At 47.1% G+C, this 26,206-nt stretch overlaps 7 protein-coding genes across 7 annotated transcripts; 4 read left to right on the forward strand and 3 right to left on the reverse strand.

Moving 5' to 3' along the window:
- Window positions 1-527: 527 nt before the first annotated feature.
- Window positions 528-2,858, reverse strand: HD556DRAFT_1349832 (rab-GTPase-TBC domain-containing protein). The gene is made up of 6 exons (XM_041302338.1): window positions 2,709-2,858; window positions 2,510-2,651; window positions 2,161-2,456; window positions 1,954-2,095; window positions 778-1,860; window positions 528-725 (listed from the first exon to the last, which is right to left on the reverse strand). Exons 1-5 carry the CDS (start codon window positions 2,795-2,797, stop codon window positions 790-792), a joined length of 1,740 nt encoding a protein of 579 aa, XP_041163529.1. The 5' UTR covers window positions 2,798-2,858; the 3' UTR covers window positions 528-725; window positions 778-789.
- A 199-nt stretch (window positions 2,859-3,057) lies between these two features.
- Window positions 3,058-5,824, forward strand: HD556DRAFT_1231803 (uncharacterized protein; the record flags this gene model as incomplete). The annotated part of the gene is made up of 12 exons (XM_041297464.1): window positions 3,058-3,237; window positions 3,287-3,512; window positions 3,640-3,803; window positions 3,855-4,051; window positions 4,119-4,269; window positions 4,321-4,458; window positions 4,526-4,622; window positions 4,678-4,934; window positions 4,985-5,229; window positions 5,283-5,343; window positions 5,424-5,558; window positions 5,606-5,824. 12 exons carry the CDS (start codon window positions 3,058-3,060, stop codon window positions 5,822-5,824), a joined length of 2,070 nt encoding a protein of 689 aa, XP_041163530.1.
- Window positions 5,825-6,151: 327 nt separating this feature from the next.
- On the forward strand, window positions 6,152-8,722 carry HD556DRAFT_1349848 (MFS general substrate transporter). Its single transcript, XM_041302339.1, has 11 exons — window positions 6,152-6,650; window positions 6,718-6,737; window positions 6,796-6,903; window positions 6,958-7,043; window positions 7,110-7,122; window positions 7,177-7,263; window positions 7,318-7,452; window positions 7,516-7,899; window positions 7,955-8,071; window positions 8,126-8,266; window positions 8,327-8,722. Exons 1-11 carry the CDS (start codon window positions 6,267-6,269, stop codon window positions 8,508-8,510), a joined length of 1,659 nt encoding a protein of 552 aa, XP_041163531.1. The 5' UTR covers window positions 6,152-6,266; the 3' UTR covers window positions 8,511-8,722.
- Window positions 8,723-9,312: 590 nt separating this feature from the next.
- HD556DRAFT_1440061 (uncharacterized protein) lies at window positions 9,313-9,902 on the forward strand (the record flags this gene model as incomplete). The annotated part of the gene is made up of 2 exons (XM_041306055.1): window positions 9,313-9,671; window positions 9,725-9,902. The coding sequence occupies 2 exons, from the start codon at window positions 9,313-9,315 to the stop codon at window positions 9,900-9,902; spliced, it is 537 nt and encodes a 178-aa protein (XP_041163532.1).
- Window positions 9,903-11,130: 1,228 nt separating this feature from the next.
- HD556DRAFT_1440062 (uncharacterized protein) lies at window positions 11,131-13,270 on the reverse strand (the record flags this gene model as incomplete). The annotated part of the gene is made up of 8 exons (XM_041306056.1): window positions 11,131-11,899; window positions 11,948-12,093; window positions 12,146-12,277; window positions 12,336-12,431; window positions 12,511-12,618; window positions 12,672-12,795; window positions 12,845-13,057; window positions 13,110-13,270. The coding sequence occupies 8 exons, from the start codon at window positions 13,268-13,270 to the stop codon at window positions 11,131-11,133; spliced, it is 1,749 nt and encodes a 582-aa protein (XP_041163533.1).
- A 199-nt stretch (window positions 13,271-13,469) lies between these two features.
- HD556DRAFT_1440063 (uncharacterized protein) lies at window positions 13,470-14,212 on the reverse strand (the record flags this gene model as incomplete). The annotated part of the gene is made up of 5 exons (XM_041306057.1): window positions 13,470-13,668; window positions 13,723-13,791; window positions 13,838-13,867; window positions 13,922-14,025; window positions 14,072-14,212. The coding sequence occupies 5 exons, from the start codon at window positions 14,210-14,212 to the stop codon at window positions 13,470-13,472; spliced, it is 543 nt and encodes a 180-aa protein (XP_041163534.1).
- Window positions 14,213-20,097: 5,885 nt separating this feature from the next.
- Window positions 20,098-26,179, forward strand: HD556DRAFT_1440065 (uncharacterized protein; the record flags this gene model as incomplete). Its single annotated transcript, XM_041306058.1, has 25 exons — window positions 20,098-20,112; window positions 20,176-20,248; window positions 20,299-20,417; window positions 20,479-20,551; window positions 20,601-20,641; window positions 20,892-21,177; window positions 21,232-21,569; window positions 21,622-21,716; window positions 21,770-21,794; window positions 21,847-21,935; window positions 21,988-22,004; window positions 22,061-23,129; window positions 23,180-23,397; window positions 23,450-23,679; window positions 23,733-23,955; window positions 23,979-24,288; window positions 24,337-24,593; window positions 24,641-25,016; window positions 25,064-25,179; window positions 25,228-25,278; window positions 25,338-25,511; window positions 25,565-25,723; window positions 25,773-25,811; window positions 25,861-26,049; window positions 26,106-26,179. 25 exons carry the CDS (start codon window positions 20,098-20,100, stop codon window positions 26,177-26,179), a joined length of 4,656 nt encoding a protein of 1,551 aa, XP_041163535.1.
- Between the last annotated feature and the right edge of the window lie 27 nt (window positions 26,180-26,206).

A 26,206-nucleotide genomic window follows, 5' to 3' on the forward strand; every position in this document is an offset into this window, starting at 1 on the left:
GCACGATCATGCCTTACGAGTTCTCCATAAACACACTTCCTGATCATTTATTCACTGGGGTTTCAACTACACAGGATCGATCATACCTTGTGCTCTTTGTGTCTTTTGTTGGATTTAGGACTATCAACAGAAAGCCGACACACAGCTGTCGTGGCATCGGGCAATTCATAATGCAATCATCCCGATATTTCCGATTCTTAATATTGGATCATATCGTACCGCGGATCAGCGGACCTTATAGAGCAAGTGCAGCAGATCGAACACGAACTGCATACTCGTTCTTGAACTCGAGGTTGATTTATCTATACTGGGTAGCCGGCATAGCTTATTGTCAACGTTCTGGCTGGCCTAGATATCAACCCGACTGCCCGCCGATAAGATACCGATCTTTGTTGTCGCATAAATTGTTAGCGATTATCTTTGATTGCAAAGGCGTGTGAAGGAACGGCTTCGGTGTACCATGGTCGCGATTAATCAAGTTTTTGTGGGAGGGGGACTTCGTGATCACAATAACAAAGCTACAATTGAAATGGATCCGGAACCGTTGTAGCCTAAACCTCACCGGTGGTGAACGTTGTTCATAATTGTAAATCTATACAAAATAAAAACTCGCACATGAACCGATCAGCCTGTGATAGACGTTTCTGATTTGAAGACTCAATAAGTGTTCCATAAAAATGTCAAGTTATTCAGTGATTATATATGATATACGATGCACAGATATTCTTAGGAAGACTGATTAGTCTTGAAGTGGGTCAAGATAACGCCAGTACTTACTGATAGTCTGGTTCATTCCACAGTTCTAGACCGAATTCCACCGCTGAATGCCCATACCCAGGCTATCCACCCATTCCTCATCTCAGAAATGCCCCTGTTCTGGCGAAGGGCAACGGCAAGACCAACTGCCGCTATCGCACCTAACAGAAGGATCCGTTTCTCCATGGAAGTGAGTAGTCCGAACCGAAGGCGCAGGCGATGAAGGAGAACGAGATTCCGGTGCCTTGGGACGGGGCCTTTGCGTGACTTCGTCTTTCGCTCATTTTCGCTCTCTATATCTTCATCTTCTATAAATGGGACAACAACATCAGGGCTCCCAACCCAGCTCTCTACATCATCATCACGTTCATTGTCGTATTGTGTAGAGAAACTATTTTGAGGAGGTCTCCACGTGTGCACAACGCTCTTAGGCCCAAGTATGTCATTAACGCGAAGCTCGGGGAGGGTGGGAGGATAAGTCTCAAGGAGCTGTGCGGCGTGTGTTAGAAGGGACGTAAGTGAAACTGGAGGCCGGCAGGATTTTTGAGGTGGTGATGAGGACGAACGGGATGCAGTGCAGGAACTAGAACGCGATGTACGTAGCGACGTCGGGGACGTCGGTCTAGAAAGAAACGGTGGGTTGGGTGGGACCACTTGTGGCTGTGAGGGCCGGATGTCAGTATTAATTTCGGCAGTATTATCGACGAGTGTTTCTGGAGAAATCATGGCCGCAATTTCCTGAGGATCAGCAGTCACATTGGTCTCTCCAAGTACAACTTCACCATCGGTGATATTCTTGGACACTCCATTCTCTGCCAAACAGAGAACTGGTTTCTCTTCGATCATTTGATGTTGTTCTGTGAAAAGCTCGTGGCTTGTGCTTTCGTCGGGTGTATCTGAAAGCCGCTTCATCTCCTCTGTGTTGAAGGGGACTGTGTCTTCCTCATCTGGTGATGCTGATCGAGTATGTTGATCGAAGGGAACGTCGTTCGCTGTCTCGGAATCATCACTGAGTGAAGGCAGAGCATTCAAAACTGAATGTATCATGCCATCCTCTTCTTCTGCCGCTAATCGAAGAACGTCAGGTTTTCGAACGAGAATGACCTGCACGATATAAGTCAATGATGGGATTACTTAAACAACGATATTTGCCCTAGAATGGTATCGCAGCAATGGCCGTGAAAAAAAAGCACTTACAGCGACGGCTAGCCATACCACTGCCAAAGGTTCCCGGCAGAGCAGAAAATCCCAGACATGCTGAATAAGGGGTAGGGTGGGTACCTCGTGTGAGAAGAGGGTGAGAAGATTTGATAGGGCATGGAACGGTAGGGGCGCAATGCTACGAAGCAATGTACAACGCATTAACAAACAAGGCGTGGCAAGGCGTGGAATGCTTTAAGATACCTCTCAAGCAACATTGCATATTTAGGGTCGATGATACGCAGAAGATTACGCGCGATCCGGAGAAGTCCCAATACAGGCTCTAACGTGGGTCCCATAGAGTCCCTCAATCGATGAAGGGAAAGCTTTTCTATACAAGGGAGCTGAAGTTCTGGTGGAAGAGTTAGAAAGACAACAGTGACAATGTCATGGTATCCTTGGAAATAGTGCAACTTCCGACGCTTCCTGAGGAGGGAAACGATCAAACTGTTGAGAGAAGTTTGCAATACAGTTCGGCGACTATCTTCATTATCGTCTGCCTGTGACATGTTCGAACACTCGTAGAAAAGTAGCCATGAGATACATTGCCTACGGGATACATCACAAAGCTCCGGTCGGTGTCCAAACGTACTTGACGCTCGTCAGGATGGGGCGGATCGTTTGTAGAAGGTTCTGGAGAGACCTCTGCATACGGAGGAGGTTCTGACGGAACGCAGACTCCGAGCAGGGCTGGCCTGTGAGGATATGATAAGTTAAGCAGTTCAGCGAAACAAGTAAACAGTTCCGCGCACCAAACACGTGTTCTTTCTTTTCCAAATCCACCAGGGAGAAGGCTCTGAGCTCGTAGCGCGTCCCAGTTTATTGTGTCTTCGTCAAGCATGGCAGCGTCGGGAAGTACTTGGCGTTATGGATATCTAGTAAGCTAGCAAGTTTGCCCTCGTCACCGCAGGTAAAGTGCTTACTAATCAATTACGGCTACAGCACTTATATTTATATGTCAAAGTCATTCTAACCATAAGCTTGCCAGGACGGCTTCATCTTGGATATCGACCGCACCCGACTATTAACTTTTTTGCATCCTTCTGAAACTGAGGAACTGAAAGCTCGTCAGTATTTGTACGCGCTGGCAAGTCTGTCAGGATGCGCCATAGTTCTTTCCCCCGTTCTTCCATTTTGGTTTACGGACAGGACACTGTTCATTCGCTGGTTCAATCGACTGTCATTGCTCAAGTTGAAGCACTGCTTGAAAACAACCACATCAAGGATGCTGTCGACCTCGCAAATAACTTCGCATCTGCTCAGGCATTAGATTCTGACGAGGTGCTGTTACTCTATCTGCTTGTCAGACGAATATTGACCGGTCCAAAAGGTGGAAACACTGGAATACATGCACCAAGCTATCGCATTCACTCTGTTCTCTCAAACACGTTTCGTGGATGCAGCCCCACACTTTCTTGCAGGTGGACTGGATCCCCGTATCCTTGTATCTTACTTTCCTGAGTTATCGCGGCCATTGTTCACTGATGGTGAAGAGGCGGACATGTACGACGGTATTGCAAAGCGAATGCCCATCGAGGCAAACGTTGATGATCTTAGTGAGTGTTCAAATCTATCAAATTCCCCTTCCCATCCTTCTCTTCCCGACCGTGCGCTGCTACTTCTTTCCGACACCCCGGCACCCGACTCACCCACCCCTCTCCCCCGTCTGGGCGGAACTGATAGTTGCCGCAAACCTAGTCAGGAATTACTCCCCTCATCTCTCGCCCTCCACTCGTGAGGCGCCTGCTACCCAGGAGGTTTACAAGATTCTTCGGGAAGAAGCCATAGTAATGATCAAGTCTGTCCTCCAAGGCTTCAAGGGACAAGGAAAGCACAAGCAGCAGGAGGTTATTATACGATTTTATGTTTGAATTATATGATTCTAAAGGAATTGCCAGGTGACGGATACAGCCCTCGCTATATTATTCGCACGATCGGGTGACACCACTTCTCTCATTTCTCACCTTGAAAGCACGAATTCTGCTAGCCTTTCAGCTGTGGAACCTGTACTCCTCGAAGCCGGAGAAGTAGGTGCTCTATGTGCATTACTCAGGGCCAGAGGCGACGAAGGACGAGTGATGGAGATTTGGAAGGGGTAGGTACTGCTTTAACCCTGCCTTTCATTATTTAACAGAGACCGACAATGCTGATGTTCACCTTAGGTTGGTTGAGGGACAATATAGTGATTCTTCCGTGTCGGACCCCCTGAGTAATATGTTTGCCTTGCTGGAATCAAAACAGGGAAAAGACAGGGCAATGCTTCGAAAATGGGGAGTATGGCTAACAGCACGAGATTCAGAGCGAGGGCTTATGGTAAGCATACGACGATAGTAGATGTGCGCAACTCATCACGTTACGGTGTAGCTTCTTATGTCGACCAAGAGGTCTGCAAAAGAAAAAGACCGAGAGGAGGATCTCGCCATTCTTTCCGAGTTGCAACAGTTACATTCCAGTGCAGCAAGGAAGTTCTTGGAGTGGCTAGTCATTGTGAGAAGGCGAGATGTATGTTGCGCGTTTTATTATGCCCCCGCATTTATCACGGAAGCTTACTGTGGATCTTTTTGATAAGGACGCGGAACTCCATGCACAGCTCGTGCAAGCATGTGTCGACGAGCTGCTCGAGTGCCTGCAAGACGAGAGCACTCTAAAACTCTGGCGTGCCAAATGTGCGTTAAATTCACGCTAGTCGCTCAAATATTCAACCCAGTGCATAAATAATAGTCGCTTCTTACACCTCGCAAATTTCACAAAAACATGTGCTCTCCCTTCCATCTACGCAGCTTCAACGTCCACAATCGTCCTTCCTTACCTATTTCGCATCGACAGCACCCGACTCTCCATCGAAACGCGCACGGCTCAAAGCCTTGTTTGCTCTGCAGGCTTTATCGGGTTATAATGCTGAAATGATCAAGTCACAGATTGTTGCTAGCGGCTTCGACAAAGTCCTTGGCTTGGAAGTGGCATTGCTTGACGGAAAGGTCAGTATTTCTGATACACAATATTTCCTATTATCTGAGTTGCTCTCTAGATGGGAATGCACAGGATGGCCCTCCGCGCACTGGCCCTCACGCTACGAGATCCCGTCTCTGCAGAGACATACGCTCGGACGGGAGGCATTGTCGTTCCTTCAAAAGCTGTCGAAGCTTGCGGAATGGGTGAATGGGGCGCACTGTTCGCAGCTAAGGGTGGTCCTGGGATTTTGGAGAGGGAAAAGAGTTCTGAGGGAAAGGGAGAGTTGGTGAGAATGCTTTTAGAAGTTTACATGGAAGACGGGTACGTTTAAAACCCCACGAGCCCTTGTCCTGGCACATATGATTGTTTCGCAGGGAGCCCCAGCAAACCACAAGACTACTGAGCTCACAGGCTGCGAGTCTAGATGCTGTTGACGTGAGTGCATTCCTTCTTACAGTCACGAACTCGATGTGCACTACCTTGTCGTTACGATGTCTTATACAAAACATTTACAGGTCATTCCCCTCGTACCTCCAGATTGGCCACTCAGTTCCCTTTCTCCTTTCCTGACTCATTCATTCCGACGTACACTCCACGCTAAGCATGAGGGTCAGATTATCAAGGCAATCTGTGCTGCACAGAACTCCAAGGTCAGAGTCGCCACTCCGCCTTACTCAGTCCTAATCGTGGTTCGCAGGTGGTTGAGAGCTCCTACCTCGTGTTCCGAGAACAAGGCGCCATCATAGAAGAGGCGGACGATGAAGAGGATGGGGATGGAGAACCCGAGAGCTTTAATGAGAAGGATGGCCTTGCAGAAAAAATCGCGCTGCATCTGCAGGACCAACAACGGAGTGAAGTTGGTGTCGCTGACATACATCCCCGTGTGAGCAATAGGGAAGAGGTAGACGTTAGATAACGCTGATATTCGTCTTCGCTTTTCTCCTGCCTCTTCGGTTTCTGGCCTAGTGTTTATGACATAGGATATTGAGCTCACTTACCACCCGCAAGCTATTGCACAACGAAGAATTCTAATGGAAGCATCGGATGCAAGATATCGGGATCTGTGAATGCAGTCTGACTCGCTACAATCCTGACAATATTCGCCCGCAGTATGTGCACCCCAAAAATCCCATCCTTTGCTACTCAGTACTCCGAGTCATTATTAAGTACTGTCGGTTATAGCCGGCTAAAGCAGCTATTGTTAGCCAAGTTATAGAGGCCACGATATTTATTATTACGGCCACTACTTAACGTACGTTTGTTTTGAATCAGGAACGACCGGATGATACGACTCGTTTTTCAATGTTACTTTCGATCGCACATCCCACCTTTACCAAGTCCATCGTCAACAACGGCCAATGTTAATGAGAAACTACGACTCGGACACGTCATTCTCACCGCGCGCCGTGTGTACAGAACCGGCTTACTCAGGCTTATCATGGGCAATGCTAGCTAAAAATGAAACTTTCGGAGTTGGAGGCAAGTCAGAGATATCACTAGAGCTTGTTCCTGTGCCATTGCTACACGATCCCGTGAGCTCTTCAACATACATGTCCTCTCCCAGTGAAAGTAGGTCGCTGCTGCATTTAGAGGTCGACGAATCTACACAGTCTGCCTACGGCACATCCCTTGACGACAATGACGACCCGGAGTACATTTCTAGGAAGGTCGTAGAGCGAAATCTTCTACGAAAGCTAGATTTCAGAACAGCGTATCTTGTTCTTATCTACATATTAAATCAGGTGCGTAAGGCATCAGTAACTTGTCTCGTCCGTTCTCCACCTCTGTAATAACTACTATAACTCTCAGATGGATCGAAATAATGCTGCGTAAGACGTTCCGCAAGGAATATCTATGTCTCTAGCTAATATCTTTTTTTCCCTGTAGCGCTGCAAGGCTTCGTGGTCTCGAGAAGGATCTCGGTATGAAGGGTACACAGTTCAATACGTTGATCAGCAGTCTATACATCGGCTATGTGTTCATGCAAACACCATCGTGAGTAACTTTATATTTTACTACTTCTCTCTGAAGGTTGAACCATGGTGGCAGAAACTTCATTCTCACTCGCATAACAAAACCATCATTGTATCTATCCAGCTGCATGTCGCTATGGGGTCTCCTGACCACTCTCGTTGGTGCGTTTTGTCGTTTTACATGTGTTTGTGATGGCGAACTTAAAACAACCCACCATATTAATAAAGGGATATCCACGAGGTTGGTATATTGTACAACAGTGTACGATTGTAACGCTGATATATATCTTTGCAGCTACTACCAAGCACTTTCTTCACGCTTTCTGGTGGGATTCTTAGAGGCTACATTCTATCCTGGTGCTGTTTATCTGCTCTCAAGATGGTATTTTCCCTATTTCACTTCATGTGACAGACAGGCTTGCTGAATGAGCCGCAGGTATAGGCGAGAAGAGCTTGGGTACAGGACCGCATTCTTCACCGCAGGAATTGGAATCAGCAATGCTTTCGGTTCGTTGCTAGCCTCTGGAATTCTGGCAACCATGGAGGGGGTTCTCGGTTATGCGGCCTGGAGGTGCGGAACAGGCATCTTTCTTGGAAGATGCTTGGCATGGATTTTGACTACTTTCAAGTTCAGGTGGCTGTTTTTCATAGAGGGCTATTTAACAATTTTAGTCGGCATCGGTGGGATGTTCATACTTCCTGACTTTCCTTCGAGCCCTGCGAGTTGGCTCACCCCTGCAGAGCATAATCTTGCTCAAAAGCGGATGGAGGAGGATTCAGACGGCCATGGTACCGCTGATCCTACATCATCCGGCGGCTTTGCTGTTGTCCTGTCACTAATGACAGATTGGAGAGCGTGGTTAATTGGCACGGCATTGTGTTGCTGCAATGCATCTCTGTCCTTTAATATGTTCTTCCCGACCTTGGCGGCCACAATGGGGTACTCGCCTACTGTCAGTCTTCTGCTGTGCACACCGCCATGGATCATGAGCACAATCACCGCAGTCACTGTCGCACGGTAGGCCCTATTGAAATTTCAACTTACCCTTCAGTGAAGACTTATGTTTTTCAAGTCACTCTGACGCGACGCGTGAACGCTTTGGGCATATGACCTTTGCGTTATTGATGTTGATTACTGGATATGTTCTGGCTATGTCCACGATGAATTTTACCGTTCGCTACATCTCACTGTCAGTTGTATTTCGTGCATCATTCATCTCTGCGTTTCTTATTATTTAAACCAGTTTTTTCATGGCCCAAGCACAGGTCTCGAACGTCATCCTGCTAACGTGGATCAGTAATACATTCGCTCGTTCTAGCTCTAAGCGAGCAGTTGCGATCGGGTTCATGAATTGCATTGGAACATCAGGGAACACCTTATCACCGTCAGTCCGTTTCTAGTATCTCCCGTATGTCACCATTAATAACATTTCATATCACACCAGATACATCTGGCCATCCAGCTGGGGTCCGACATATACAAACTCATACCTCATTTGCATCGTGCTAGCCATCTCATGCATCTCATTGTGCTGGGTGTTCAGGCGGCATCTTGAGCGATTGAATGAAGCTGCCGGTGAGGAAGAGCGCGAGCTGAATCTTGCTAAAGGTTATAGATACCTATTGTAGCTTGTCGTGGAGAGTAAAGGTTACAATCATTCATCTGCATTATTTGTGCTGGTTTGTGACCAATGCCATATGAATTTTCAAGATACTGCTATCTTAGGCTCGTATGAGGAGTCGGGGAGCAATATTTTCTGCCCCTAAACTCTGACTCTTCCCACTCAACTCCCACTTGCTGAAACAATGTTGAGTTCTCCCGACTACGATGAGTGCGTTCGGTTGCAATGGAAATTGACAGGGGCTTTTTGATGTCGAAAGCTTGAAGTTGAAGCTGAAGGCCCCCGGGTCGTATGAAGATGGGATGAACTATATACAATGTTTTGTCATTCCGGCGCTGGCAAGTTACAAAGGCCAAAGCATTGCTCGCGTTGAAGGATGGTGAGAATGCTGATGACGTGCTGGCGCACTTGGAGGATGACCGTGCATATATATTTGATGCGCTTTTTAGGTGTAGACAACGAAGCGCATCCAAAGTTTGAGTGTTTTCTTTGACTAACATCACAGAAATTGCAGGACCAAGACCTGGCAATATATGGTTATGTTTTCGGTGACTACCATATCAGCAGTATCGGGTCCAGATAGTGATGTGCACGGCCCGGCTTCAGGCCGTGGGCCGGCCAAAGCCGAGCCTGATTAGGCCGAGCCAAGCCGGGCCCAAGTCAGGGCCTGACCACGGCCCAGGGCCCGGCTTGAGGTGTTGAAAAGCCTGAGCCGGCGGCTCAGGCCGCGGCTTTGTGTCCCTTATCGGCCTCAATATTTGCGACCATGTAACTATGAAAACAGGGTCAGTCCAGCTAATCCACCAACCATGTACATCCCTCCATTCGATACCACCTCCTACTCCATACTCACTTCGCTACTTTCATCTATACCAACTTCTCTACCATCCATACCGGAAACATTGACCACGAGAACCTCTTCTCCATCTACAATGTCGGTCACGAATCTTTCCACTCCGGGGCAACAGACATCCAGCCAACAGTCAACTTCAGACAATCCCCAAAACGTTACTCCGCAATCCTCGCAGACTAGTTCCTCTGATTCACCAACTCCCACGTTACCAACCACGTTCCCCGGAGGCTCTCCAACAACAGTGCCAGGTGCACAATCTTCCCATATCCCACAATCTCCGTGCGGAAGTCCTGTGAACACTACTCTTCACTCACCGTAAGTCATTAGAGCTATGACCGAATGTGTTGACCTTATTGTGTGATTCTAAGCTTCGCTGGAGTTGCAAAAAACGTCATAAGCACGACATCGCCAATTACACACAGTGGGGATGCGTTCTCTTCGATCACCTATACTTCGATTGGTACCTCTACTATTACAACATACTCCTGCTTTGGGTCTACCTCAGCACTCGTGACCCTGACATCATCTCCTCATCCTCTTCCCTGATCAGCCCTACATAGGGCGCAATTTTGATATCTGATGTACAGGAGGTATTCACTTCCTCAGCACTCAATTCTTGTTGGATTGTTTTGTAAATTTAGGTATATGATAGTGAATGTACTTTAAATCTACTCCAAGTGTCTGATTATTAAATTTCGATGTTTTGAAAGTATGGGCTCCTTATCAGTAGAAATACCTCCTGTACATCAGATATCAAATTTGCGCCCTATGTAGGGCTGATCCTTGGCATAGAACATATGTGTGAATGTACTACTGATAATATGTGAGCAGGGATGGTTATTTATGCAAGAGTAAGATACTAAAAAACATCAAAAGTGTCAAAAGTGAGATTTTCTATGTTTTTGTTCTTGTAGCAGGATCCTATGTGTGTTCTGGGCCAGCTATATGATAGATCTACTCCAAATATACATAGAAATAGACCCCTCACCTCAATTAAGGTCCGGTCCTGCAGGAAAAATTTTCACAGGGGGTAAACCACCAGGAGAGGGGGGGCACACCATGCAACAGGGAATTATCCCATGGTCCTGGGCTCCTGATACATTGTTCATATTGTTGAATAGATACTGGGAATCATTTTTCCAAGTCTGTCCACCTAGAAATAATTAAATAGGAACATATTCTGTGTTTTCTTGCATATGTGCTATATCTATTGATGTAGGGCGCTTCAGGGGGTCAAATAAAGATGGGAATATACTCATATATGCTCATAAACATGTTTTGAATATAATAGAACACTTTCCCACCAAAGGGGCAAAAGTGCGAAAGTGTTCTTTACTCTAACATATGTTAAATGGCCTCTAGAGGAGGAGCAGGCACACAAATAAGCAAAAAAAGCGGTCTATTACATTATATTGTACATATATATACCAAACTACTACTTAGATACAAGAGGGGACCTATTGTGGTGTGGTGGTGAAGCTGCAGTGAGGTGGGGAGGGTGTGGGAATAATTGATATTGTGGAGATTCCCAAAATGGGTGATGTTTTAGGTGTAGTGGGGTGGCTAAAAATGCGAAAATGTGGAGAAGCAATCTATTTTTAAGTGTTGTGGGGAAATTCCCACAGTAGGTGGTCAAAAATGCGAAAATTAGGGGTGTGAGATTATTATGGGAGTGTCCTGACAGGATCCTCCATTGATATATCAGCCCTACAATGATAGGTATCTATGGACTTCAGTAATTATTGTATCACATTTCATCTACAATTGTAGGTATTTAATGTATCATTCTTACAGTATGGCCTGCTGATTCCACGGCACGCTTCCTTTTCCCCACAGCCTTGGCTGCGACCTTGGCTTTCTTCCCAGCCGACTTCCCTTTCTTACTGGTACTGACTTCGAGTTCTTCATCTTCATCCTCCTGCGTTAACTCACTTAATCCAGGTGAAGAGGGAACAGTAGGACCTTTCTTGCGCAGGGATGTATGACGGGTTGGGGTGGGAGAACGAGCATGATGGGGTGGAGTGCCGTTCTTCCGTGGGGATGTACGACGGGGTGGGGTGGGAGAACGAGGGCGACGAGGTGGGGTGGGAGAACGAGGACGACGGGGTGGGGTGGGGGAACGAGTGGTGTCAGGTACCATCGGAGCAGCCCGTTTAGGCGGAATCGGACGAGGACGGACATGCTTGCAAGGAGAAAAAGAACGTCCATGGGAAGCAGGAGAGTGCCTGTCATGCGCAGGAGTAGGAGACCGTCCACGAGGCACAGGCGAATGGATCTGAGGTGAAGGGGAACGAACACGAGGATGATGAGAATGGCCAAGAGGAGAATAAGAACGATCACGAGAACCAGTACGAGGGGTGGGAGAACTGGGAGGATTACAAACACGATCTCCCCCCAAGCTCTTGGCGGCACTAGCACGAGCGGACATCTGTGCCCGCATCTTGGCGAGGCTGTCCATTGGTGCAGTGGAGCCCCTGCTAGAATCATTAGCGGAGACTCCGTCAACTGCACCTTCCCGTCCATGTTCAGTTTTGAATAGTTTCCTTCCAGAAATGCTCAGCATCATAGTCACGAAAGTAAAAATCACGTACCTATTCCACCATTTTAAGAGACCGTCTACCCAATCCTTATCTTCGCATTCTCGGAGAAAGTCGATAATGTTCTGGTAGAACTCTCGATAGCTGAATTTGCCGTCGACTTCGGCCCACTTATTCCTGCTGCTAATCCCGAAGCGAGCCTCAATAGTAACAATTGTAAGATAAAATCGTCAAGTATACGAAAACACTTACCTGAACACAAGCATATGCAATGTGTTCTGGTTGGACCGTGGTCATGTCGTGCAATGAAGCGTTGCAGGAACGCGTTGCACGTGAGTCTTCACCTAAGGCAGTAGACGGTCCTGTGAATATATGACGCATGATCTGATATATACAATGAGTGTATGATATTGACACGTTAAGTAAACAGTTGAAAACTTACGCGGACGAGAAAATACCCTTTGAAAAGTCCATCAGTCATGGAATCGCCGTCGTAGCTTTCCCCCGGTGGAGTTCCCTCCCAGAGAATCTTTGATCGCTGTTATAGGACAAAGAAACGAAGCCAACACAGGGTGATTAACACCCAAGTGTGACCTAGACGAGGTGCCATTATTGACAGGTGGGCTTAGAGGTTCCTTTGCCGGTAAGGGAGCCGCATAGTGGCCGATTTGTGACTTGAGACGAGTTGAATCGTCAGACCGTGTTGCACTAATAATGCCATTCATCTCCATGATGCGTCAGTAAATCATAAGTGCGCATATATGCAGTATATGCTAACCTTTCGTGCGATCCTAGCAAGTTGCTTTGACTTGTTCTTGTTGTTGATGAGCGCTCGTAAGCCGGGAGCGAGTTGAAGAAGTTGATGATAATTCCGTTTATAACGATCACGTACATAAGTTGAGCTAAAACAATAAATCAACGATATACAACCTAGCAATGAACAAAACTTACAGGCCCTCAAGTCTCTTTTTGCGAGACACCTTGTCGGCCTCATCTTCCTCGAGATCTCCCTTATCGGCAGCCTCGTCTTGCTGCAAAAGGCACCCGATCTTGATGAGCTTCTCGACCTTGCAAAATAAGTCATAGCAGCGCGTCATAGCACGCGCAGCAGCAAAATACTCGTCGTCTAAATCTTCATCCGTGTCCTTGGATATATTCACCTTTCTGTAAGATGAGAAGTAATGTAAGCGTCAATGGAATACAAAATATAACTTACTTTGGTGTTGCATCTCTACTTTGAACAGATTTGCGTGATCGACCGCGTTTTTTCGCATTCTTGTGGGTTGGACTTGGAGAGCGTCGTGAATCGTCCAAATCACTTGAGGAATCAGAATTTTCAGATTGAGAAAAACTGGGGGATCGCTTGCGACGCGCCATAGTGGTTAGAGTTACAAAGTTGCATAGGGCATTCACGCGTTATCGTACGTGTTTTATTTGGTTCTGTTGACATGTTATCATCATATTGAGGCGCAACAAAAAAATACATTTAATTGTACAATTACAAAGTACGTACTTATCGTATACAGACTGCAAAATAACAAATGCAATAGCAAAAACGCACAGCAAAAAAAATAACCTAAGTTAAGTCAGCTTTAACCGGAGCAGGCACGGCTTGCAGGATAAGACCGTCAACGGAATCCTTATCTTGCACGTCCCTGAAATGGTGAGGGCGGTGGGGTGGCCAAGTAGTACTGCTGTTGAATTTGAGTTTGCGCGGTTGAGGATTTGGGCGGGCTCCCAACAAGCGCACTGGCTTCGCTTTGACGGAGTTATTTCTGTAAATCAAAATTTGTCAGCGTGATGAGCCAGTAAATATAAGAAAAACTCACCCGGAACTCTGGGACGTGATCTTGAGGCGTCTGAGATCTTCTGTGATCTTGACGGTATCGGCCGAGAACCTAGAAAGTTTAATGTTAGTGAATGTGATGCGCAAGACCAACTCACATTTTGATTTTCTTGCTCTCGCGATCGGTCCTGTACATTGAGTTAGCAATATATTTGTGAGAAGATCGGAACCAAAAGACACACCTTTTCCTTTTGCGACTGCCTGGTATCAATAACTCCGCCTCGCTATCGGTAGATTCCTCAATATGGACCATCTTGACGGGATCCTTGAGCCGGATGATTAGTTTCTAAATCAAAGTCAGTAAGTAATATGAAAAGATCGAGATGGCTCACCAATGGGCCCGGGTTCTCGGGTGTAAACTTAATCTCGTAAGTCGGCCAACCGGTTAGGAGATTCTCGATATTCATGACAATGACATTGTCATGAATAATGACCTGGTCGGTCCCATTAACGAGGATGGATTCGGTTGACATAGTAGTATATGATTATGAAAAAGATTAGTGGTATTGATAAGAAATGAATATGAGAAACGCGTAGTCGCGTCTTTTTGCATCACCGGTATTTGCCGGCTGACTTCGAAAAGTCACGTGATGTTTGGAACCAAGATTTCGAACCAACAAACTACCAGAGACATTGACTATACGCCCGCCGACTTTTGGTACGTTCTTCCAATGTCCAAGTTGCTGTCCGCCCTCACTAACCCTAATAAACCACCAGAGATATTGACTATACGCCCGCCGACTTTTGGTACATATTTCTCAAGATGAGCTCCGTCAAATCCTGACCCAGCTGAGATCTCTATCACAAGCCCCTCAACCTGCCGCGGCCGCTCCTCCGACAACTACTACATCATATCAATACCAAGCTCAGCCTGCATACACTCGCCAAGCTATGCAATCTGCATTCTCACCTCCAGTACCACAACACTCTTCCTCTACTACTTATACATCTTACGCCTTGCCGTCCATTAATCAACCTAAATCTGAACCGGTCAACTCTGCATCTCTTTTAGGCCATTCTCACCCGCTTACACCCGCGAGATATGTGAGTCATTTCGTCTACCTATGTTGCGTGGATTTTTGTTAATGTAATCACTGTTTCTTTTGATATCATATGCATGTGCGTCCGGACCTTTGCCTCCCGGTACTCATTATATTTCACTGTATTCTCTACAATATTGAATGTCAATTTCTAAATGAACGATGTTGCAGTGTGACTTGTGATTCAGAGACCGAAGGTCTATCTCCACCTTTAGCATCGAAGCCGCTTCCAATACTTACCTGTGGTGAATCACCTCATGACTCTTATCTTGCACAGGGACTAGAACTGTCGCATTCAAGTGAATCTATGGCGACTATAAATGCCTCCAGAAATGCCCAGGTATGTATATCCCCCTCCACGTTCTCTATGTACCTATCTATATGGATGACCTCGTCTGTCTAGGATGCAGGAAGGTTTTCCCGTCCCAAAAGCGCTTGAGTGGTCATGAGGCCCGGTGCGAAGCCGACAAACTTCTAGATGCTGACGTCTACAAGAGTCAGTGTCGCCTCGAGAAGGGGCGTAAGAAGCGTAGGAAGACGAGAGCTCGAGATGAGACCAGGTCTCCGGAACGCAGGCAAAGGAACACCTCTCCCGAAGCTGATGTGCAGATGGACCTGGGTGACGACCATGTCAATACTGAGGTAATTTTTTTTAAATGTACTTGATTTGTATTATACTGATACAATAATTGTATAGTACGGTGATGTCGCTGGACCCTCGGGATATATTCCAGAACCAGAACCTCCAGTGCCTACCCCAGACGCACCTGCTGTTGTCTCTGCCCGTTCTGGGCGGCGAATACGGATGCCTGCACGGTATATTGACTATATCCCAGGCTCGTCAACTCACCTCGCTCACATGCCCCCGACGAATCGTCAGGAGCGCAGACGACCTATCGTCGAGGTCCAGCCTGAGCAACCACAGGCACCAGATAGTCCTGCCTCCAAAGACATCCCTCACCAGCCCCCCCTCGTCCCATACCAAACAGCCCCTGATGCGATGGGACTTTTCCGTATCTACTCTGCACGTCCTACCATGATACCAAAGGGTGATGCAGGTCTTGATGCAGCCGTCGATGCTCCTACCCTGGATCGTGATCCTAGTGTCGGGAGTTCTCAGATTGCGACTGGACTTCCTTCTCCAGAGATTGGGCCCGACAACCTTTTCTCTGCTTTCAGTAGCCCGACAGCGGGGCTCCTCATGTGCTGGCAGTACTCTGGGGTTAATTCCAAGTCGAATGCAGAGATGAAACGCCTCACAAGGAATTTCCTCGACGACGATGAGTACAAGAGAGAGGACGCGCGGATTTATGACGACGTACGTGAGAAGCGGCTTATCAGTGTCTATCTCAAGGATTCCTCTAACCCCTTCCGCGCTGAAAATGGCTGGCGTGAGTCTACAGTCCAAATCCGCCTGCCAAAGGAGAAAATGAAGTGGGCATCAGAGGATGAAGCACCTGTGCTTGAGATACCTGGTGTCTACCACCGCTCACTCACTGATGTCATTACGTCGGTCTTCCAGGATAGTGTCGCCTCCACCTTTCACATGACACCCTTCCAACAGAGGTGGAAGGTGTCAGAGGAACGCACCGTCAATGTCTATTCTGAGGCATACTCGTCCCCTGCTTTCTCAGAAGCTTATGAGGAGGTCAACTCTCTTCCTAGGGAACCTGATGACGACCTTGAACGCGTTGTTGCCTCCCTCATGATGTGGTCGGACGCGACACATCTTACGAACTTCGGTGACGCTTCACTTTGGCCATTTTACTTGTTATTCGGCAATCAGTCTAAATACACGAGAGGGAAACCGACGGCATCTGCATGTCACCATGTGGCGTACATCCCATCTGTAAGTCCTGTCTTATAACATGTCATCGGATACTTATCTTAACAGATCCCCAGTGACTTTCAAGACACCTATTTCAATATTTTCGCCGATGCATCCTCAACTGACGTCTATACGCATTGTAAGCACGAGCTTATGCAGGCCATCTGGGCACTTCTCCTCGACGAGAAGTTCATGCATGCCTACAAATATGGTATTGTCATTCGCTGCGGAGATGGGATCACATGGCACGTATTTCCCAGATTCTTCAGTTACTCCGCGGATTACCCTGAAAAGTAGGTTTCGTGATTGACCTTCATCAGATTGCAGTATCTAATTGAGTTCTACTATCAGGATCTTACTTGCCTGTATAAAATTCCTTGGTGAATGCCCATGTCCACGATGCCTCATCAAGAAATCCGATATCCCTATGATGGGCACCAAACTCGATATGAAACGTCGTGAGAGGACTCAGCGGACTGACAACGAACGACGACGCCGTCGTGTCGAACAAGCACGAGCAATGATATTCAAGCAGGGAGCTAGTATCAATAGTCAGCGCGTCCAGAATATCTTGAATGAAGAGTCGCTGGTCCCTACTCGGGTAAGTCATTCCTCACAAGATATTGGTTTTTAAGGTTGATTTGTTAGTAGAATGCCTTCTCTGAGCGCCTCGCAGAATACTTCTTCAATTTCTTTGTCTTATTCATAGTCGACCTACTGCATGAGTTCGAACTTGGGGTTTGGAAGGCTATATTTATTCATCTTATGCGTGTCCTTTTTGCGGCAGGTGGTGCTGCAGTTCAGGAGCTGAACTGGAGGTATGTACTTAGGAATTGCGGTCATACTTATGCTCATGCGGCTTTTTACAGATATCGAAGAGTACCTACCTTTGGACGGGGAACCATCCGTCAGTTCCACAACAACGCATCAGCAATGAAACGTCTCGCAGCCCGAGACTTTGAAGATCTCCTGCAGGTGAACTTACACTCGCCTCGTTTATTCATTCATTTAATTCTATTGTAAACTAGTGTGCTCTTCCTGTCTTTGAAGGAATCCTCATCGACGAGGAATCAAAGGACAAGGAAAAGGCTATCCATAACAAGATTATATTGGACCTTCTCTTCGACCTTGCAGCGTGGCACGCATATGCCAAACTCTGCCTGCATACTGACGACACCCTCGCATTTTTCGATTCAGCAACTGTTGCTCTGGGTCAGTCCGTTCGCAAATTTCAGCGCACTGTGTGCAAACATTATCACACAACGGAACTTCCGCACGAGCATGCTGCCCGTGGACGTCGACAGGCTGCACTCGCCTCAAAACAACCAGGAGCATCGCATACTGTCTCTGGTCCAAAGGTAAAGAGATTGAATTTGAACACCTACAAATACCATGCGCTCGCCGACTACCCTAACACCATCCGAGAAAGAGGTACAACTGATAGCTTTAACTCGCAGTTGGTATGTACTAGTTTAGTTCATTTACTATCGTCTTCTAATGTGCCCCCAGGGAGAGCTTGAACACTGCCTGTAAAAGCGCCGGTATCCACGAACACCCAAGAAAAAGGATCAAACGACACGCAGTATGACCTCTCAGGATGCAATTGAACGCTTGGTGAAGAAAGTCATTGCCGCACATGAAACCATTGTCGCGCAGAAGGCCAATCCCAGACCAAAGCATCTCCGCACTTCCCCCATAGATCATTACTACATCGCCAAGTATTCTCGTGAAAGCTTCGATCTCACGGCTTGGTTAGTAGATTTGGCCGATGATCCAGCGGTTAAGGTATGTCTTTCCGTGTATACGTTTCACTCAAGTTTCATTGCATTTTTTTCAGAACTTCATCCCTCGCCTGAAAGACCACTTGCTTGCCCGCCTCTGTGAGCTTGAATATAATGGTGATGAATACAACTTTTCCGATGAAGACCGCGACTCTGTCCTCATTGGTGAGAACAAGCTATTCCAGCATAGCACATTGCATATCAACTACACGACATATGATCTACGACGCGAACAAGACACTATCAATCCGCGAACTCGTGCTGATGTTATGGTACTTGCCCAAGAGGATGAGCGCACGCATCCTTACTGGTATGCCCGCGTTATCAGGATATTTCACGTCAATGTAGAGTATCGCGAGAACGAGGAGTCACACTATTCACGACCTAGACGCATGGATGTCTTATTTGTTCGTTGGTTCCGACGTGATGGATCACCCGCCGGCTTTACTGCTAAACGCCTACAGCGCTTGGAATTCTTTGACCAAGACAGTCTTGAGGAAGCATTTGGATTCCTGGACCCCGAGTCCGTCATCCACGGGGTACACATTATCCCTGCATTTGCCTACAGTCGCACTGACACACTGCTTGGACCGTCCTTTGTCCGAAAAGAGGAAGAACTTGATACGGACTGGCGCTATTACTATGTAAACATGTATGTGCTTATTTTTTTTCTTATTATATTTCTCATTGTAGTACCTACAGGTTCGTTGATCACGACATATTCATGAGGTTTCGTGGGGGCGGGATTGGTCACAAGGCCATGCGGGACTGGGACGAATTCCTCCAAGGTGGGGGATGCAACACTGAATCAAGTCCACAGGAAGACTCTGAGATGCAAGGGGATGAGTCGGATTTGGAAGACTTGGAGGAGCAGGACGAAGAGGGTGCTGACGAGGAAGAGGATGCTGACGAGGAAGATGGGGCTGACGAGGAAGACGGCGTTGATGAGGAAGACGGCACTGACGATGAGGCTGATATAGGTCAGGATGACGACGACGATAGAGTTTTGGCCGATGAGGGTGAGGAACTTGACGACGACGTGCTCGCAGAGGAGGGCTATGGCGCACTTTAACTTAGCTTTTGTTTGCACTCACTTAATTTTGCCGGTCAATCTGGGCAATACCTTGTATATATCATGTAGATACAATGTACTACATAGTAATCCTATTTTGACAGCACGCAGATAGGTGATATGTCATTGCGAGATGTTTTCTATCACGTCCGGCTGTTGCCGAGATGGTCTGACAGTGACGTGTCAATTGTTGTGGCACACAACAGTCTAAATCAGGTAATATCTCAGTTCTGCAAATTTTGTGATGGCTGGCAGATGATGCATAATCACTGAGTGGTTGAAGAACTTCCAAGAGCAAGCCTGTACTTATTCTTAACAATCCAGGATTCGGTGAGCTTCAAAATAGTTGCGCTCGCCGGCTAACACATTACCATGCATCTCATATCCTGCGACATTGCCTGTCATGGGCCGTAACGCACAGCAATTTAATATAATACAAGAATAATACAAGAATAAGCGCTCGTAGATCATATTAAGTTGTGGGTCCCTTTGTGTGGCATAGCCACGCGTGTTGAGCGTGAGGCCAGCTGCTGTTACGGTCCACCCAACGTTACATTTATCCTGTCGCTTTAGAGTCTCATACCCTCACATACTGACTACTATCACATTTTGACGGACATCTCGAGTCTGTCCTGTAATGTGTGAGCCCGAGGTGAGCTAGTTCTATTAGCGCCCAAGAATTGTACTCTTTCGGGGCTCACCTTTCGATTTGAAGGTCACGGCAGTGGAAGTCAACCAGCGGGACCTTGTCGACAAAGTCCTCGCCCGTTACCCAGAGGAGTTCACAGGTACGTTTGGAACTATGTCAGGTCAGAAAGAACGACTGATTGCCATGAAGTGTTCCGAGAACTGTTGCAAAATGCAGACGATGCTGGGGCCAAAAACTTCAATATTGTATTTGAGAGTCCACGTGGACGTGCAAGTAATGGGACGACACCAGGTCTCAATTCAGCTAAGGTGCGCTATCGGGCAAATTACTGGCTACGGAGCACTGACGTTTTCGTCCAACAACTTGAAGGTCTTCAAATGGGTTGTCAAGAATGACGGTGTCCAGTTTGAACCCGCTGACTGGAAGCGTCTAACGAAAATTGGTATGTAACGATTCTTAACAGCTTGCTGGATGCTGAACCTTTTACCTAGCCGAAGGCAACCCGGATGAACGCAAGATTGGTGCATTTGGAGTCGGTACGATCCATGCATTCTTCGTTGATCCTGAGACCTAAGGGCAATTTCCCGTTACAGGTTTCTTTAGTGTGTTCAGCGTCACAGACAAGCCCATTGTCAGATCGAAAGGTACACGATCCTCCAATGAAGCCTATGTGTCGCTCATTGGATGTTGTAGGAGAGATGAGATCCATCTATTATGACAAAGACCAGGCACGTTGTTGCTTAGAATCCCGTCTCATTTCATTGATTCTGATGTGCATATAGCTCTTTGTGAAGAAAGAAGAATGTGACTGCGACAAGTGGACTGTGATTGAGATGGAGTTGAAGCAGGAGTCGACTATCCCACGGATCTTTGAACTCACGCGATTTCTAGTAACCTCCGTGACATTCCTGACCCGCGTTGAACATGTTGAGATCTTTCTGGACGACACTAAGTTGTCTCATTTGACAAAAACTCGGAAAAAGGCCAGTCAGTCAATAGCCATTTCGCAGCATATGAACAGAAAAAGCCGGGATGGAACCATGACCATTGATTCTGTTGAACTGATGTGTCAGTATTTCTTGCGCCTTTATCAGTCTACAAAGGTTCTAATATTCTTGGCAGCCCAGGAGGTCAATGTTATATTCTTTGGAGATACGCTCATCGGAGGTCCAAAAACTCTCGCTGCACGTGCGGAACCGGAAGAAGGTGGAAATCCAGCAAAATTCAAGAATTTCTTCTCAATGGAGAAAACACCGAAATCGAATGGAATAACCGCAGCTCCAAAAATAGCAGCAGCTGCTTCTGAAACCTCCAGTTCCGAATCTAGCGTCCAATTCTCAGCGAAATGTTCCATTTACTCTGCAAAAGTTACTGTTTCAGCGAAACCGAATCTGGAGAAGGGTTTGGAATCCGCAACGAAGAAAAAGCTTCCCAAAGATTTCCCATTTGAAATGGTTTTCGTAAGCGAATGCCTTATAAATTTCGACGTGGTCCTATATCCATTATCCACAGTTCAGTAAGGACGAGCACGATAAGCAGTCGCAAGAAGAAGCAGGGTTTGGAAGCGTCTTCCGTGGTCCCCAAGGATTTTGTCCCCAGTTGGAAGCGTATGTTAAGGCGTTCTTTCGAAGTGGTTTTTATTCTAACGTTCCTCTGACAGACCACACCCTCCTCGAATCTTCATCGTCTGTACTTCATAGTGTTGGGTTATTTCATGTTATCTCATGTGCATGACAGGGGCAAAGTACGGCTCAAACGACAGGCATGGCTTGCCACATGTCTGGCCGTTTTATTTCAACTGTGGAAAGAGGCTCTATTGATCTTGCGTGAGCATCGCGCGACCCTATGTGAGGATATATCTGATGATTTACCTTGCAGCAATGGTCACGTCTCCAGTAAGTGATGGATTGTCACTAGACTGCAATCTGTCCATTGATGCTATGCCGTGCAGAATGGAATGAAGAGCTCCTTTACGTTGGAGGCTTTTTGGCGAGGATTGCTTATGATTCCGAGATGAACAAAGTAAAGGACGCGTGGTCGACGCCGTCGAAACAAAATGCGGAACAACTAGAACTAGCCCTGTATGCGATGAAGTCCTTCGTCTTCCATCCTTCCACCCCCGATCCGAAGGTATCCCAGATTATCAAGGATGCATTCTACGCTTGTTCGGAGTCAGATAAATTCCCGTTCATATCTGATCAAGGGATTCGGTACACGAAGGACATCCGTTTGTACAATCATCAATTCGCTCACTTCATGCGCACCCCAGTATTCCCAACGGAACTACGTCCCATATTAACATCGATGACGCTTCCCAAGCATCTCCAGATTGGGCCGTACACGTTCAGAGATGTCGTGAAAGAACTGGATTCGCGGTGGCTGAGTGAGTCGGAGATGACCGCTTGCTTGCGTTGGTGGAGCACTTCACTTGGAAGCCGGAGTCCTTTGGATGAACAGCAGAAAAGGTGTCGGGACGAACTGCTCAAAGTAGGCAAAACACATTCCGGGGGGAAGGAAGTCAGACTCAGCTCCATCAGCAAATTTATCGATGGACGAATGCTGAATATTCGCCGTCCGGATGACCCTTTGCCAGACGACACCATACCCCCAGCACTTATCCAAATGACATTCTGGATTCCGGAGGTTTTTGGATGGAAAGAAATGTCGATCATACACTGGCTTCGACACCTCAAGAACAGTCCGCCAGATCGAGCGCATGATATCAGCCATACGCCCAGTTTTGCGCAACACGTCCTCGGCGTCCTCGGTAACCTTTGGCCTTCACTAGATGAAAATAGTCGTTCCGAAGTTCGGGAGATTTTAGAGGATATGAATTGCATACCTACGACCATCTCGAACGTACCTTACATGAAGCGACCCAAGGAAGCGTACTTCTCTGAAGCCGACGTCTTTCGCGACCTTCCTATCGTTAGACAGGACCTCTTGGATTACGGCACAGACCAGGCATTGCAATATCTTGGGGTGCAGAAACGGTGTGACATTGAAACATTCATATCCAAGTTAGTCACTAGGAATATGACCTTACCGTATTTGCTAATATACCTCGCAGGGCGATGAGCAATGATAAATGGAATGCCATGGACCTGGCGAGGTATCTTATTACATCTGCTCAGGAACATGTGACTCGCGTCATGGGGATGGAGATCTTTCCATGCAATAATAATGAAAGACGTCATATCAAGGAGCTCTTCGCATCCACAGAAACCAACCGGGCACTCAAACTGCACGTAATCAATTGCGACTACTGGGATTCAAACACCCAGGAAGGTGTGCTGTGAACTGGCCTGACGTTGCATCCCCCATTGACCAAACATTACAGCACTATTCCTCATTAGACATGGGTTACACGAATACCCTTCAATAGAAGAACTCATCCCTATCGCATCTTCTGAGGATGACCATGCTGCTAGGCGTGCTGCATTCGCGTTTCTTTGCGGACCACTGTATGAACCACACCTTGAAAGGCAGTTCGACCCGTCAAAGTTCTCTACGTTCGCCTTCATCCCTGGCGTCAGAGACGGGAAAATTTGTCAAATCCCCCATGGCGAGGTCCGTTCGTGCACGAACACTAGAGATGTATAGCTGATGCCACGATTGACAAGGTGTTCTCGGATCCAAACTGGAAGGTGTTGGGCTTCGGTCACCTGTCCGACCAGTTCAGCAAGAAGAATATTGCAAAGCTGAAAATTCGAGATCGCCCTACCGCTGAAAAGCTATTCCAGGTTCTTCAATCGACTCCGCCGAAAGATCCGCAAATTGCAAAGAGCTGGTTTAAGTTTCTTGCTGAAAAAGGAGGCAAGCAGTCTCATAGCCCGGGCGTTTTCTGTGTGTACTGACAAGATGTGCAGTTTTCTCGGCAGGAGAATTCGAAAGGATCGCAGAATTGAAAATTGTTCCCGTCGAGGTGTCTTCCGAGCAGCCACAATCCAGTAAATCCTATGAGCCAGTGGCTCCTCGTGAGTGCTTCCTGAAGTCAGAATCATACTCCGAGGACCATTTCTACCAGCGGCTGTTCAAGTTTGTCGACTTCGGGCCTAGTGCCAATGCCTTCTTAAAAGCCTGTGGTGTTAAGGAACGCCCTGAATGCATTGATGTTCTCAGAGTTCTCCTGAAATGTCCAAAAACGTTCCTTAAACTAGCTGGGGACGACCATGAGAGGTACGTATCGGTGCCGGAACCTCGACTCATGATACTTACTTGCTGTAGATACTTGACTGAGCTGCGTCTGATTGCGGTTGGTCACAAGTCTCTTCCTCGAAAGATCCACGAAGAAATGCGCACTGCCTCGATTTTCTTAGGATATCGACAAGGGAAAGGCGGTATTGGCCGGGATGGGTACAGTCACGAAGCAGACGAGTTTGAACTTTGCAAGGCCGAAGGAGTATTGGTCGCAGACGACATGGAAAGTCGTCGCACCTTTGGCGACTGCATTTTCATCGCTCCCCAGGAGGAGTTGTTAGAAAGTAAGTGCTTGCGTTCTTTCTGGTACAATATGACATATCGCAAGCAGAGTTTTACTCTGAAATGAAAGTCAAGTCGCTGAGTTCTTGCATCAAATACACTGTGGAACCAGGCAAGGAGTTGCTGGACGCACGCAGTGCCCGCGACCTTTTAAATTCTATCATTGACAAGATACCTATTTTCCTCCATGAGTTCGACGAACCACGCTTTAGAGATGGAATGCGCCTGTTACGGTGGCATGACGACAATCAATTTTTCGTGCGAGCTTGCCGAAAGCTTGACGTCACGAAGAGATTAGACTTCCCCAATGCGACTAATGGACTTCAGGGACAGAAAGCGCACCCTACCGAACTCTCTGCTGAGACGCAATCCAAGGATGGCCTGCATGTGCTGTGGATCAAGGAGCCAAAGGCTGACAGTTATGAGTATGTGGTGTTATGTGTCGATCGAGATGCGTGCTCATTCATTGTAGTGTAGCAGCAGCTCTGTGTCGCCTGCTGTTCTCTACCTATAAAAAGAATGATGTCCTGTCTCTTATGACTATATTGGACACAGACGTTAACGTCCTCAAGCGCCGTGGTTACGATGGTGAGGCTGTCGCTGTCATCTAGGAAGCTGCGCTGATTGCATGTTTAGTCGATAGAATTCTCTCGGAGTATCGCGAGAACCTTGAAAAGGCTGAACATGGTAAGTTTACGATCAATCTCATTATCTTTCATGCCAGGGGAGATGCTCAATGAAAGCAGGAGAAAATCCTTGCAATGGGGCGCCACCCGGACCTGTTCAAGCTTCCCCCCAAGATGCATCCTCGGAAAGCGAATCAACCTGTGACAAGCCGGAGTCCGTCAGCAAATTCACGAAGTTTTTGCATCGGTTTCGCAAAGACCCCAGGTTGGGTCAGATCAAGCTCAGTGAGATAGGTGCGCTAAGTCCATTTTCATGGCGAAGGTAGACACTGATAACTGGTATGCAGAAAACTCCATTGAGAAGGTGAAGAATATCATGAAGGAAGAGGGCGGCGATAACGACTCGCACATCAGCAATAGGGAACAGGTTGGTGGAGGGAAGAAGCAGAAAAATGTCGCATACTGCGATGAGAAGAAGGTTGCAAAGACGGATCTCGAAGAATGTGGTACGTTGTCCAACTTGGAGTCTGGCAGCTCATAATTAAATCAATGAAGAGGGCCAACACGTCGGGCAAGTCAAAGTCTGGAAGCGAAGTGAGTTGAATGCTTCTCATTTCGAACTACTAGACTGACGTTGTTTTAGAGGGGACAGTCTTGGGTGTTCCCTCAAGGGAACGCGAAGCCTTTGGGAATATCATTAGTAACCTCGCAACAGTCTTTTCAATCAATCAGACACGATGTCACGTATTCTATCATGGCGAAGACTCGAATCTGATGGGTTTCAACCGCAATGATCAGATATTTTTCGGTCTGGAACACTATATACAGAACCGTACGTGATCTTCATGATTGGTTCTTCCGTTACCGAGGCTTATGCCTACTACTTAGACAAAGATGCCCCTGCTGGAAAAGCTTACATTGACTGGCAAGTACACAAAATTCTGTCCTTCAGCATTTACTAATCTCCCGCAGGTATTATGTCATGGCAC

Source organism: Suillus plorans, assembly GCF_016647745.1.
Source record: "Suillus plorans strain S12 chromosome Unknown HD556scaffold_12, whole genome shotgun sequence".
Taxonomy (NCBI): Eukaryota; Fungi; Basidiomycota; class Agaricomycetes; order Boletales; family Suillaceae; genus Suillus; species Suillus plorans.